The sequence below is a fragment of the Gymnogyps californianus genome, chromosome 3 (genome assembly GCF_018139145.2).
Source record: "Gymnogyps californianus isolate 813 chromosome 3, ASM1813914v2, whole genome shotgun sequence".
Classification (NCBI taxonomy): domain Eukaryota; kingdom Metazoa; phylum Chordata; class Aves; order Accipitriformes; family Cathartidae; genus Gymnogyps; species Gymnogyps californianus.
Window position 1 is genome coordinate 125,009,799 of NC_059473.1, and position 15,200 is coordinate 125,024,998.

Consider the following 15,200-nt stretch of genomic DNA (forward strand, 5'->3'; position numbering starts at 1 on the left):
TCTTTGCAGTGCTGGCTGTCGGGAAACACCTCTTTTCAAGTAAGACCCTTGGGAGGAATCGCTGGAGAACTCTGAACGTAATGCCCACCAGGCATCTTTACCGCTTTATTTTTCAGAGAAGAGCTACATTTCAACCACTCTAAGCACACTGGAAATAGGATTTCAGGCTATATTCTTAGAGGGCTATAATCACCCATATCAGCTGTTCTCTTGAAAGAAAATACATGTACAAACATACATATATATGCATACACATATTTTTCTTTCCTGTGACACCAGCTTTTACTCAGGTATGTAACTGTGAAATACAATAATTGTCCCTGGATGGAACCTTCCCCTTTTGTGCGTGTTGCCTGATTTCACTGCCCCTGTGCATATTCATGTACTTAAATGTTTTTAGGATCAGCACTTTAAACTACTAATTTGCAAGAACTGTGCCTACATGTGTGTAGAATAATTTGGACCTTGACCTCAAGCCTCCTGATAAGCAAATACAGTCAGCAATAATTCAAGCAGGTATGCTCTCATTTGTGTTTTGAGCTGCGATCCTTTGCAAGCAGGGGAGTAAGACAGCTTTGGAAGTAGAAGTGCTCTGATGCAGTCGAATATTAAGTTTCAAAAACAAACAAGAAACAAATCTCAACCTCAAGGCATCCTTTAACAGAAATTACTTCTAATCTTCCACCTTCAGTGATGTCTTCATAGCACAGCGAAGCTGACTCAAACATGTGTAATGCTGCTACCTATTGGAGCGATCAAATATTACACTCAATTCTCAGCTAGAAGACTTAAATCTCTCCAGAATCAAAAATGGAAGCAGAATTTGGTTGGTGTGAAATGGCTCACACACATAAGTGACCATTTGAACACTTAATGCATGGATGACACTACAATTGAGTTGATGCAATAGAGACCTCGGAGGGATAATGGCTATTACTGCCAGGAGGAGTACTTGATTCAGGAAAAACAGGCAGAAGGATGACGGAGGGGAGGATACATCCCCTTGTATTTCAGATCCAGACGACAGCGAAGAGTGGCCACTGCTGAGAATCCCTGGGCGGTGATGAAAGGGGAGGAGGATGCTGGTGGGTGACCTGTGAGCACTAGAAAGCAGACGGGGTGTCAGGCTCAGAACTACCAGAATCACAGAGCTGGCGGTGACATGAGAGTTCATCCGGCCTGTCCTCCCTTAGGAAAAGAGCCGGGCTGATGGGATTCAGCTAGAGCTATCCAGAGCATCAGCTGGGTATCTAAACTCCCTCTGGGTTAGCAGAAAGATGGGCACCAGGAATTCAGGTTACAGGCCTGCTTTGTACGCAGTTAAGGGAGGTGAGGTGGACGCTGTCCTAGACTGTCCAAGCAGGTCTCCGGTGTGTATGAATTTTGCTAGGACAGGAGAAAAGAAAACAGGAAGAAGGCTTTTCTAGGGTTGATTCTGATCTCCAGGGATTTCCTCCTGGAGGAAAACATTAAGTGAAAGCTTGAAAGCTGCTACATACCTGGTTATTTCCAGGTGCAAATGGTTCCTCTTCCTAAGGCAGGAGAGTAGAGGAGCCAAAAAAACATTCAGAGATTTCAGGTAGACCTCAGTAAGCTCAGAGAATTACCAGGCAGTCTCTTAGAAGTCTGGTTTATGAATTAAAGACAGTCACTCCTTAACACTAATAAGCGCATCAGTGCATAACACCCAGCTGCAAGCCAGGACACAAGAAGTAGATGCAAGACCACCTTATGCAGAGCTCAGACAGACATATAGTATGAGCAATGAACAAAGTCAAGGCATTGCATGAGATAAAACCTGCAGTTGCAAAGCTTTATATAGCGCAGCAGGCATAAGGGAAAGACCAAAGGCAAGGCTGATCCACCACACAGCAGAGGGAGCAGGGCGTGATTCATCCATTCAATCTTCACTAAAAGGACCAGATGCAATCAAGCGGCTAAGAGAATTAACGAGAGACAAAGGGAAAAGATCTCTCTCCCAGGTAGTGAGGGATTGGGAATTATTTATTTGTTTTCACGTCAGTCAAGCCTGATGAACGTGACCTGAAAGTACACAGAGACCTGGCAAAAAAAGTCTGGTGAGAATATACACTGAGAATTTTTCAGGGCTGGATGTGGGCTTAGAAGACTACGAAAGGACCAGCTTGATACCCTTCTTTAAAGGAGGAAGTGGGGCAGTCAGAGCAGCCAGTTTAAGAGGAACTGAATATAAACTATTAAAAAAAAAAATCAACAAGCTATTTGTAAGTTTAAAGCTTTGCCAAGAACAAGCTCTATCGTATCAATCTAACTTTGCTGACCGACAGAATGGGTCTTACGGAGGAAAAGACACGGTTATCATTCCTGTTTTCTTCATCTATAAAGTCTTGAGAAACTGTCTTGCACAGCATTCTCATAAGCAAATAGGGAAATGTAATCTAAATCAAAAAGCACAGAAGCAAAGCAGTTTGAAATGCTGAACCGGGGGAGCTGTAATCCAGTTGTCATCCAAACGGAAGGATGGATGAAGAAAGAGTGACAGGCAATCTGTTCTGATCCTGGTAGGACTCAATACTCCCATTAACGACCTGACTTAAGGTACAGAGTACACTTACGACACTTGCAGGTGACTCCAAGCCGGGAAAGGGGCAGCAGAGACCCCAAAGCTCTGCAATTCAGAACAATACCAGAAAATGGAAAGACAGACGTATTGATTCAGTAAGGGCAAGAGACAGGATTAACACACTCCCTGAACAGAGAATACAAAACCCCTACGTAGCACTTCTCTGAAAGGGATACGGAGGTTAGAAAACAAAATATTACACTCAGATGCAAAACGTAGCCAGAGTAGAGGCAGAAGCAGCAGCCTACAACTCCAGTTAAGTGCTCTGAAGAACTCGGCAGCATCACGTGTCTTGGGTGCTATACTTCAAATAAAACAAGAAGCAACTGAAAAGTGACTAAAAGAACAGAAAATACGAATGACCAAGGGCTCAAAAACATGATCTGCAAGAAAAGACTACTGAATAGCGGTGGTTTGATTCAGCAAGTAAACATCAAGGAAGGGTTGCATTCAGTCTTCAAATACGTAAAATTTGTTGCAGAAAGGAAAAAAATACTCTTTTTTCCACATCTAAGTTGGGTAAGACAAGGAGCATTGAGCTGATATTATAGGAAGGGAGATCTGGGTTCATCACAGAATCTTTAAAAACCTTGAAAAGGAGAATAAAGATGTCATTTGCCTGAGGAGGCTTCAAGTTGCTGCCGTTAGACATCTCTGACCACTTCTATACCAAGAGCTGCCCTGGGACACGATCACGACACGTTCAGCTTTATTACAAGAGGGCAGGCAGAGGACGGTGCACAGGGCATGCGAGGTCCCCCCACCGCCCGCCACTCTTCCCTCCCGCGACGCGCACCGATTTAGGGACGTTTGGGGACATTCACCCTCCTCAAGGATTCAGACTGCCCGTGCCCCGTTACATTTAACCACACACCCCGAGGCCACAGCAAGCGCGCTGCTCGTCCCATTCCCGCCCAACAAAAGCCCCCTCACAACGGGCTCCGCCTGTGGAGACCGTGAAACGCCCCGAGCTGTCCCGAGCTTCGCCTGTGAGGACGGCTACACACCCTAAGGAGCCCCGCCACCCGCTCGCAGCAGCTTTAGCAGCGGCTTTAACAGCTCCGGGGCAGCCCCGAGCCGACCGGGAGAAGCCGCCGCGTACCGCCCAGAGCAGCCCGCCTCTCTGTGGAGGCAGAGACCGCTGCCGCGCCCTCGGCCCGCGCGCTCTTCGGCCGCCAATAAAGTGCCTGCCCAATATCCGCCGGGAAACGCGCGAGAATAGCCGATATACAACCCCACACGTCTTTTGATATCTTTAGTAGAACTTCAGCGCGCCTACACCCTCTATTTCCACTAGGGCGGCCGCCGCGCTCGCCTGCCTCAAGACTTTTTCATCAGGCATTTCTTTTGCCGCCTTTTGCTGCGCCCGAGGTCTCAAAAGTCCCCCTCGGGGTGGAGGGGGGCGCACGGCGGCGTTCCCTCGGCATGCGCCGCGCAGGGAGGGAGGCCCCCAAGATGGCGATGCTGGCGGAGCGTGAGTGCCGTTCCCCGTGGGGAGGGACGGCGCCGGCGGGGCTCGGGGCGATGCCCCTGAGAGCGGGGATCGGGGGAACAGGGATCTGGGGGGGCGCTACCCCAGGCCCTCCCCAGCGCCCTCGTTGATGAGGCGGGGGCCCCGCTGTTCCTCCCGAGGGTGGCGGGCTGGACGCTGGCGGGTCCCCGCAGGCCCCGCGGTGGCCCGGTACGGGTTTGCGGGGCTCTGTTGCTTCCCGGCCTGGGGGGGACGCGTGCAAGAACGGCGGGGATGTCTCTCAGACGCCTTCAGGGCCGGCATTTCCATTCCGTGCCTCGGTGCCATCTCTGCGGTGGCGTGTTAGAGGGCAGGCACCCTGAAGCCTTGGGGCCGGGGCTGTGCTGGGGTGCCGGCTGCTGTGTGGCAACCAGGCAGGGCTCGGCGGAGCCGTGTGTACGTAGGCATTGGTCTTTTGATGGCATCCAGGGTTAGCATTTGAGCTTAGCTGGCTCTCTTGTCTGTACAGGGAGCTTTGGAGATCAGCTGAATGCTGGGTTGGGAAAAGTGAGAGTGGGATGTAAGGGATTTTAGGCGGGTGCTTCAGAAAAGGCAAGTAAATCCACTGAACTCACGGGGAGGACTCGGGGTAAGGCCGCGTGGTTATCTTATGCCTTTTGTGTAAGGGTGTTGCTGAGTGAATCATTTTTGAAAGTTTTATTATATGTAGCCTGATAATTTTGTTTAACCTTTTCCTGATACTGGAATCAAACAGAGCTTCACTCTTATCTCTGAGGTGATTGGCCACTTGGGCTCCCCATATCTAAAAGAACTGATTAAAACATTGGATGAATATCCTGACTGATAACTCTTTCTCGGGTAAAGGTGTTCAAGTCAGGAAACAGAACTGTCTCGGGGCTGGCCAAAGTGGGAACTAAAAACTTTTGCTGCCTTCTCTTCCAAGTTAAAGATGCATTCCTGTAAAGTAGCGTTTTCTAGTAAGTGTAAAACTGTATATGAGCAGAAAGACTAAACTTCTCAAGTGCAGATTTTTATGTAACAGGACTAATATACTTCTGTCTGAATATTGTTAATGCCCTTAGGTGGTTTCGGTAAGCTTACTGGTGTAAGGACACCCTTAACACGAGAGCAGAGGGTCTAATGAATTTGTCTGTTTGACTGCAGGAAAGAGGGACTTAAGTATAATGACTAATTAGAAAATATAGTTTCTAGTGGAAAATACAGGTGTGAATTGAGGAAAACAAAATTGAATTTACATAGGTAATTTTCTGATTATTTTAGATGTAGACTTTGTTGGTACCATTTTTTTTCAGAATTTGTTAATTATTTTAATTGGACACTGCACATATCAATAATCGTGGAATCATAGAATGGTTTGGGTGGGAAGGGACCTTTAAGGGTCATCTAGTCCAAGCCCCTTTAATGAGCAGGGACATCTTCAACTCGATCAGGTTGCTCAGAGCCCCGTCCAGCCTGACCTGGAATGTTTCCAGGGATGGGGCATCTACCACCTCTCTGGGCAACCTGTGCCAGTGTGTTAATGTAGCTTCTGTATGTAGTGACTTCTACAATCAAATGCCTTAAAAAACGAGTCTAGTTGCTGAGAGCCACCTTTGCAGAGTGGTATGCCTTTGTTCATCACCTTCAGCTGCAGCTATAATTGTGAAGCCATGTTACGCACATGCATTTTTGTTTGCAGTTCCGGATCAAGTTCTGATGCTCTTATTAATATTCATCCTAAAAAAAAAGTAGGGGGGGGGTTAATTGGTTTTATTACAGCTGTGAAAGCACGTACATTTCAGGGACTTAAAGTAACTTCTCAGCGGTACCCAGTGACAGGACAAGAAGCAGCGAGTGCAAATTGAAACACAAGAAATTCTGTCTTTTTTTTTTTTTTTTTTTTTTTTTACTGTGAGGGTGGCCAAACACTGGAACAAATTGCTCAGGGAGGCTGTGGAGTATCAGGCTGTGGAGATACTCAGAACCAGACTGGACACGGTCCTAGACAACCTACTTAAGCAGGGGGTTGAAGCAGATGATCTCGAGAGGTCCTTCCAACTTTTGTGATGCTGTGAACTAAACTGAGAAAGGACAAACTTGATCCTTCTGTGCTTATGTAGTTTGAATTTAAAAAATGTATCAGTTGCAGAAATGGCCAAAGAGTTAGCATTTATTTTTCACTTATTTTTAACTCTTTTTAACTTCTAATAAACTTTAATTAACTGTCTGTCTTATTGGTGCTTATCAGGAAAAAAAAAGTATATGTTAATGATGGGTTTCATAGCTTCGATTGAAAATAAAATCCCTTCTGTGGGCAGTATATTTTTTTCCGTTCATCGGAGAAATTTAACCTGTTTATTCTTTTCCGTGTTATCACCTTATATGGGCACACAGCAGGGGTTTGGATGGGAACTGATAGGGAACTCTCACAAATAATAGTTAAACACATGCTCCAAGCACAGCATTAGTCTTGGTAAAAGGCTTTAGTAATTGATATTTTTCAAATCGTAGGGTATCTGAGTGAAGTATCTAAAGAAATGACGCTTTTCTCCACTGGATGGTGCTGCTTGCCCAGAGCTGCGTTACTATCTCTGGCATCATTTTATGAGCAGCCCAGAAGATTGGTATTAACTTCTGAGCTGAATTTTTTAGCTGGAAGATAGTATGTTGTTTCGTTTCTCGCTCTTAAGACATCGGTGAACAAACATTTCTGATAAATTGTTGACTAAACAGTCTTTTTTGTTGTTTGTTTGGAGAGGGGAGATGCTTTTATGGTTGCTGTATGTGGCGTGAAGTTGTTCCTGGCTTTCTTAGATACTTCTCTAAAGATATAAGCAAGTTTCTTTATTTTCCTGAGTTTAGCTTACCATATTTGAGAGTGTTAACCTGGCAGAAATGTGAGGATTAATGCCGTAAAGGTAGTTATGAGGTTTGAAATACTTGGATTAAAACTGCTGGGAAAGGGAAGGTCTCTTAAAATTTCACGCTTGAGAAATCTCTGTATTAGGTGCCCTTGTGTTTTGTTACCAGTGTCCTCCTGGGAATGAAACATCTCGGGGCTCCTCTATGGAGAAATATTCAGGAAAATTAATATAAATTAACTTTTAAAGTGGATTAGTTGAACTACATCAAACAGCTCAATTTGGAAGTTAATTTAAGTTCACACATTCAGTTGACATGGCTTACCTCTGCTGTGTAGACAAATCTTTAGATACATACAGTGGCTTTACAACTGTAAGAATTGCATTGAATTTAGTTTCTTGGGATTTGCAAAGTCACCACCTGGGGAACTAGTTACAGAGAGCATAACAGAATATGGGCATACTTAAAATATTGTTATAGTTAGATTTAAAAAACGGCATTGAACAGTTTTTGGTGACTGAGTGGGGGAAAGCTGATATTAATGGAGAGATTTTAAACAAAGGGACAACTTAAGAAACATGATTGAAAAGGAGGGCTGCTGCTCAGCTGGGCAGCATAACCCCTATTAAATTGCTTCTTTTTATTGTCTTTCTTTTTATGTTGTTTGTTTCACTGTCAGCTACGGACGAAAGCCAAGGTGTTCCCTGTTTTTATAGGACTTAGCTTTTGCTGCCAGCTTGATAGCTTTTTAATTCATTCCCCCCATAAACCACTGGAAACCTGGGTCCTTAGAGATCATTTGCATCTTGGGTGAGGGAAGATGACAAAGCACATTAATTGTCCCAGATTCCTAGCTCGATGTTTCAAACGCCGCAATAAATGAGTGAGGTGAGCCACGTCGCTAAGGGAGCCAGAGTTTTTGGTCTCAGTGGGGCAGTAGGGAACCCTAATTTGCTTGGGCGTTTAAAATCACAGTCCACATTGACACTTTACCACCTTTGTTAGCAGCACAGGTAGGGCTTATAGTAGATGCTTCTCTGAAGGCTGCCTGTTGGAAATTAAGTTGTTGTTTTCCTGTAGAGTAGTGAACCAAGCGAAAGCTGTGTCGATTCCTCTCACAGCACTCAGTCATTTAACCTACTGTAAAATCTTTTTTATGGACTGTTTGGGGTTTTATGAAATTCTTTATCAGACTATTACTTTTTATGGGGCTGCCACGCAGCACCTATTTTGAGCTTCAAAGCTTCGGAAGTATGTTAAAAAAAGCCACCATCATGCATTCTGACAGTAAGTACTCTTCTTTAAGAACAAAGCAAAACTGGGCAAAAAATGAATCAAACATCCCTGTAAGATTCTGTCCCTCTGGCCCAAATCCTAAGTGTTGCATTTTAGGGAAAGATGACTTCCTGATTATATTGAAAACGCCTCAGTGGACTTGGCTTCTCGCTGACTTTGTGTGGCCTTGGGTTAATCGGTCAGTTTTGATCCACCATTTCCCATCGTGTTTAATGAAGTTTGTAATCTTCCTGTCTCCCATTCTTTGTTTGTCTTGTTTATTTAGGTTGTCTTCCTGCATATGTTTAGGTGCACGCTTAAAGTGACTGGTTAACTGTGCTAGCTTTTCTTCCTTGATTTCAATGAAGCTATTCCTGATGGTAGAGACAAGCACACGCATGTGGGCCTGGGGGACTGTAGTTTCTTTAGTAGTTTGCATAGGACAAAGGAGCCTTGATTCTCGTTTGGATCTCTTAACACCTGCAATAATTTCCGGTGACTTTTCAGTTTCTGAATAAACCATTTTGTGGCAGATCCAAAAGCTGAAATCCCACTGGTTTGTGTTCTGTAATTCAGTTTCTCTGGTCACTTACGTTTGATTTTTGATTTGGCTTTTGTTAAAAAGGCAAATATTAAAACTTCTGTGTTCTGGTTAAAAGGAAGACTGGCTAGTGGATATTTTCCAGAACTGGGAAAGCCAGCACTGTAGTCTCATCCCCTATAGATTTCACATCGAAGCCAGATGTAAAACAAAGTTGGAATAAATATGGAATTTAGACCTGTACACCTAAATGGTAATCCTTAAAGCCTTCCCAGAATTGCAGCCCATCCTTAGGGATGACAACTTCCATTGCAATTTTACTTTGGCATTCTTCACATTAATAATTAACATTTTCACTGGCCTTTTTTTTTCAATATAAGGTTTAGTAAAATTAAACCCCCAAAACACGTTTAGTCTGGCATAAGTTCTGGGTTTTTTGCAATGAAGAGCTTTTCTTGAATTGATTAAATACTAAGAACACTGTGGAAATGTCAGTAGAGCCTGTTTGAATTTTTCCCTCCTGCTCTAGCCCGTAGAAGGCAGAAGTGGTCTGTGGATCCACGAAATAGCGCTTGGAGTAAAGACGAATCTAAATTTGGCCAGAAGATGCTGGAAAAGATGGGCTGGTCCAAAGGAAAGGTATGATCTAAAGGAGCGTTGTCTAGCTGAAGGGTGGAAGACTGCCAGGGGACTCTCGGTCTCAGTGTTTAAAACAGCCATGTTCTTTCTATTTGATTTATTCTCTTAAGTGCACAAAGAATTTGAGCAATGTTAGATTTCTACAGTTTGTTACAATGGTACTTGCTTGCTTGTGCCTGTCCTGCTTTCCAATTTTTCCCCCCTCTCTTTGACAAGGTAATGTCCCCAAGTAAGAGCAGGAGTTGGCACATTAAATCAGGTGATGGTTAAAGGCTTTAAGTTGCCTTTATACCCTCAGTTCTCTCCCTGGCTTTTGTTACTGTTTAAAGCAAGTCCGAGACCTGCTTTAATCTTTCACCTGTTTTTAAAGGTTACTTCTGATCTGTTCCTTGAATGGCCAAAATGCAGTGTTATGTGAGCTGTATTCCTCCCCAGCTCCAGTCTGTACCTGTGGGGTGAGGTGACTGGTTTCTGGCAGTAAGAATAATCTCTAGGTCAGTGCAGACAGCTGCAGACTTCTCAGCTGCCCTTTAAAAGCAGTTTAACTTCCACAAAAGTGCCTCAGCAAAGCTGAGATTTGGGCCTGCACATCAGCGTGTTTAATGAAACGAGTGCACACAAAACTCCCACGATATTTATTTAATTCGTCTCCTAGATTTCCTCTCCCAGCCTTTTTTTAAAAGGAGTAAAATTAGGATCATTCTCAATTCTGTGAATGCATTAAAACTTAGAAAAATAAGCTTACTCTTGGATTTCTCAGTGTAGCCTACTGTTGCCTCAGTTGTCATACAGTTAGCACGTATAAATCTGGCTTCTAACTGCCTCTCATTTCATGAACAAGCAGTGGTACCTGATTCAAAGGCTGCTGATGTCAAGGAACTGGCGTTGGTTTCCCTAGGCGTTAGACCAGACTGTTAAGAGTATGGACCTTGAGTACAGTCTTTTTATGTAAAGTGTATGCATAGGTGTTTTATGTGTGTAAGATTAAAATAGATATGTAAACCAGAGTAGAAAAAATGCTGTTAAATGTTCTGATTGTATTTTAGGCAGCCAGCTTCTCTGACCATAGATAACACCTTTGCCATTATGAACACTGTTTGTGTCAGGGTGTGAAAGGAAGGCCTCATGCTGTTTTCTCTCTGTCACACCCCACGCCGTCACCCCCCCCCATCTTCTTCACAACAATAAGTTTCCTACTTGAGCTACCGGATCTTCCTTTACAACAGTTATAGCTGTACGAGAAGGATTTATGTCTCCATTCCACTACAAACTCAGACAAATGGAACCTTAGCTTGATCAAATTAATGGGCAAAAGCCCATCTGTGCAGTGAAATTAAGCTGCTTACACTAGTCCTGTTATTAGTTGTATTGGAATTGGGTCCCAGCAGGATGTGTAGCCAAGTGTCCTTCTTGCTTCCATGCTTTTTGGTTAGCAGAAGTTTCAAGGTAAATTTTCGACCCTGCTGACCAAATAAACTCTACTGGATTCGTAATAGCAACAGCCTTTTTCAAACGTGCCTCGTTGCTTCAAATATTAGATATGCCCAGGATCTATCCACAGGGCTTCTCTCCACTGCTCCACCACATACATGTTTATTATAGCCATACGCTTAGCTGATGATTTGTTACTGGTGACAGATTAAGGAAAAAGCAGGTAGATACCAGGAATAAAGTTTTAAACCAAATGCTTTGTCTTCCCCCCCCCCCCCCCCCCGCCCCGATCGTACAATTAAGAAAGATAATCCTGGGCCTAAAGATTGCTTCCCAGATTTGAATGATTATGTTTTTTAGGATAGACAAACCCAACATTTGTTTGCTCCAATATCTTCATCAGTTTATTAGTGTGAATGAGATGGAAGAAGTTCTTACTGTCCTGCTAGCTCCAATCTGACCCTTCCCCTCCCGCTTCCCCCCCATATAACTTCGTTCTGTATTGTACGTTCTATGTGGCATCTGTGTTACGCAGCTGCCTTCCCAATGATGGAGGTATTTTTGGTGAGAGGTATGTTCTTTTTATGTAGTGTCTTGTTTTAAAATTGTAAACACTTTGGACTTGCCTAGGAATGTCAGGTGGCTTCCTGATTAATCACCCAACTACTTAATGTTGTTGCTATTTTAGTGTTTATAATACTTTGCTGGAGGCTTAAGTAGTAAATTAAAAAAACCTTAATATCTCATGTGTGCTAATGCCTGTGAATGAATTCAGTACAGGCAAGCAAATAAATAATAAGTTGTGATTTCTTGCTGTATTTCATTGCAAACCATCTTACAGTACAAAAGCTCTAATTGCTTAGTCACTGCTGTAAAATCCTTACATTTTTACCCTTAAATCCTCCTTAGGGTCTTGGGGCTCAGGAACAAGGAAATACAGAACATATCAAGGTTCAGGTGAAAAACAACACGCTGGGGTTAGGAGCAACCATCAATTACGAGGTAAGCACTAGACCCAGGTAAGGAAATGGCTCCCATTTCAGCTAAAGCACAATCTTTGTAATGGGACGTTAGTGAAATCTGTTGTCACATCTGGTGGCAGCATGTACCTATGCGAACGTCTCTGCAGAAACTCTTGACCTGGAGTTTATTTCTGCTTTGTTGGGAGTTTTAGGAGTAAGTACCTGCTTGGAAAGGTTACAGTGAATTTTGGGAGCAGGGTGTTCAGAGATTTTTTTGCTTCCAAGCAAATCACTGAAATACTTGCTTTCTCCTTGTGTCTTCTGCCTTGCTTAGCTTCATGCCTTCTGTCCCTCTTCCAGATACAGTCACCTTTCTGACTGGAGTTCAGGTACATAGGCAGAGCAGAACATAGTCCTAAAGGTGCTTGTCTCGTAATCAACATCTTAAGTAACTTTGTTGCTGGAAAAAATCGCACTAGTATTTCCTGCCTACTTTTGAAAACATCTTGCGCAGACAGGGGACACGCAGAGCCAACAGCAGCTCAGTATTGTTTAAGGACTTACAAACGCAACCCTTATCATTTCTGCACTTTGGAGTGACTGTAGCGAGCTGTTCTTAGCGTTGCCACCTGTGGAGCTTCTGAGGGTCCCTCCCACCAACAAGGATTGAGTACATACAATTAAGTTACTTCTTAGAGTGCAGAGTCTTAATATCTGTTTTAGCAAAACTTCTGTTCCTCCTGAAGACTTTTGCCTTGTATTCATGTGGGTGATATTTACAGGACAACTGGATTGCTCATCAGGATGACTTCAACCAGCTTCTGGCTGAACTGAATGATTGCCATGGACAGGGTGAAACAGGTAAGTTCATGCTTTGCTCAATCAGATGCTGGAAGCTTAGCAGAGTTTCCATTCTTTGTCTTAAAAGGCTAGCTGAGGCCCAATCCTTTGGGCTGCTAATAGTCTCCTTGCTGCGGCTGACAGCTCCCCCTTCCGCCCCCAAAATCAGTGGGAGCCGAAGAACGCGTTGCCATCCATGACCGTGCTCAAGTTTGTCTGCCTGGATATGTAGATCTCAGTGGATCAGGTTTGCTCTCAGTCAGGCCTCTATTAAAGGCTTTTTGTTGGGGAAGGCAAACATAAAATTTTGAGCTTGTTTACTTTATCCAGGACCACGACATGGGGGACCTTTTGCTGGGATGTACTACAGCAGCACTTGTTTCTTTATAAAGCAACCAGAGCCAGTGTGAAGGCTCACAACACAATCACTCACCATTCCAATGCATTTGCCTTCCTTTTACTAATGAACTGTCACACCTGGCTTCCATGCTCTGGTGGTTTCTTAAATACCTACTTTTCCTGTCCTCAGAGAGCTGCTTCTTAGCTTTTGACTCAGAGTTATGCATCTCTGGTTTGAGTGTGGTATAATGTGATTTTTGTAGCCCTGATGTAGAGCACACAAGTGGGGAAACTACACAACTTTCCCAAAAGGGCTATTTATAGAGTCTTTTAATTTTGAAAAGCTTTGTACAGTTTGACCTTCGTTTGTAAAAATGAAGTTATGCAAAACTGGTGGGTGTGAGCTTACAGAAAGAATTGTACACATCAAATGGTTTATCATCAAATGGTTTATCATCTCTCCTTTAGTTAGACTGAAGTTTAAACTCTGATCGTATATCTAAACAACTCTTTGTGGAGTGTTGTTAAACCAAGGGCTTCTGTTGGGACACAGCAGCCTGTCCACATGCTGCTAGTGGCAGAATTGCCAGCTTAGTGAATTTAGCAACTGTTCATTCATTCATTCTTAACGTTTGAGTACAGAAGGCGTTCTAGGAGAGGAAAGGTAGAAAGAAGAGGAGGAAAATGAGTTAGCAAGAAGGATCAAACTTGGTTTCTAATCCTGGAGAACTAGGATTAAAATTCTGAGCCTGATGCTTTAAAAACACTTTTTTTAAATTGCTGTGTAAGTTGTCCCTGTGCGTTGGAGCCCTGATCATGGTTTGAGGCCACACAGTGCTAGGTGCTGTAGCTGAAGTCCTCAAGAGGTAGAATAGCATATCGTAGGGAAATTCCAAAAGTTCCTTTCTACTTTTATAACTAAATCCTACCCAAGTTCCAACTTGAGCCATGGGAAGATCGGTTAGGTGTAACTGGTGGGAAACCTGCAAACTGATGAGCAGAGAGCTGAAATGACTTGCCCAAGGACACAATGAGTCAGCACAGAGGCAGGTTCATTGAGCAAGGCTGTCTTGCTCCTAAATCTGTGCAGTATTCCCTGGGTCATCTGTACTGATGGAAAGTGGCTCCTGAAAACCGTATTTCTCCCTGTTTTACTCAGTTATTTTTCCTTGGTCTTTTTAGGAGCTGGGACAAGAGTTTTCAATCACTGAGGACAAATTTGGGTGCATTTTGAAAATTCCCGGTCAGAATCACGTTTGGTGATTTGCAGACTGCAAGCATTGCTCTGAAACTTGTTTTTTTGGCAATTGTTTAAGCTGGCAAAACTCATCCAGATAACTCTGCCTGCAGCTGTGCTACAGGATCAAATGTTACATTATTGGCCATCATCCAGTTTCAAATTGCATTAAAAGTCAGCTGAAAAACTTCATTGTTCTTAAATAACTGGTGTAGTTGCCAGAGTTGGATTGCAATTAGAGATCGGGAAGGAAGGGCCCCGTGGTGGTTAGTATGCCAACATTCAAATACCCTTGACGTACATAGTTTTAGCTTTCTTTTCTTTTTTTCTAGCTGAGCACCTAGTGAGGAGTATTGATTCCTGGCTCTTTTGCTGGGATCCGAAGTGATGATGATTGTGTCCCTTTCCTGTTTTTAAAATGGGGCAACAACGTGCTGGCCGTGTCTGTAATGTGCTTTGGAATATTCATCTGTATCAGATTTGCTGTAGAAATGACACGTGGCTTTATAGCAATAACTAAATTTATAGCAATGACTAAATTGCTTTAAAAAGCACATTAGTATTCTTGCAGTGCTTACTCAATTCGTCAGAGGATTTACCAGTCACTGGAAGACACAGGGTTGTACCTACCTGTCCGTTGCAAGTGCCAGCACGTTTCAGCAGTGAAATTCCTCCTTGAAGGCACAAGGCGGTGCTGCTGCCCCTTTCGCTGTAAGAATAAAGTGGAGGAGGAAGCCCTGTGGAAATCCTTTGCTGTGTAATGTTCCCTTTGGTACAAGTGGATGGGAGAGCAGACTCAAAGTGCCTCATCTCTGGTCAGGATATTTTAGTTGTGATGCTTACTTTCCCCTTAGACCCTTTTTATTGAGGATTTTCAGGTTAACTACAAACTCTGTCTAACACTGGGTTTGCTAGTCCTTCCTCTTCTCTTTAGGGCTTAGTGTGTAAATGGCAGAGTAGATCTCAGACTGCTTTCTGGTAGTCAGCTCTCCCACTGTAGG

The 15,200-nt window shown here is 43.6% G+C and overlaps 1 protein-coding gene across 1 annotated transcript in view; it reads left to right on the top strand.

Annotated features, from left to right (window-relative positions):
- The first annotated feature begins 4,049 nt into the window (after positions 1-4,049).
- PINX1 (PIN2 (TERF1) interacting telomerase inhibitor 1) overlaps positions 4,050-15,200 on the top strand; it is a 61,197-nt gene continuing 50,046 nt past the window's right edge. Inside the window, 4 exon segments of the mRNA XM_050893841.1 lie at positions 4,050-4,076; positions 9,281-9,390; positions 11,731-11,823; positions 12,566-12,644. Of these exon segments, the coding sequence (XP_050749798.1) occupies positions 4,058-4,076; positions 9,281-9,390; positions 11,731-11,823; positions 12,566-12,644 (301 nt within the window). The 5' untranslated portion in view covers positions 4,050-4,057.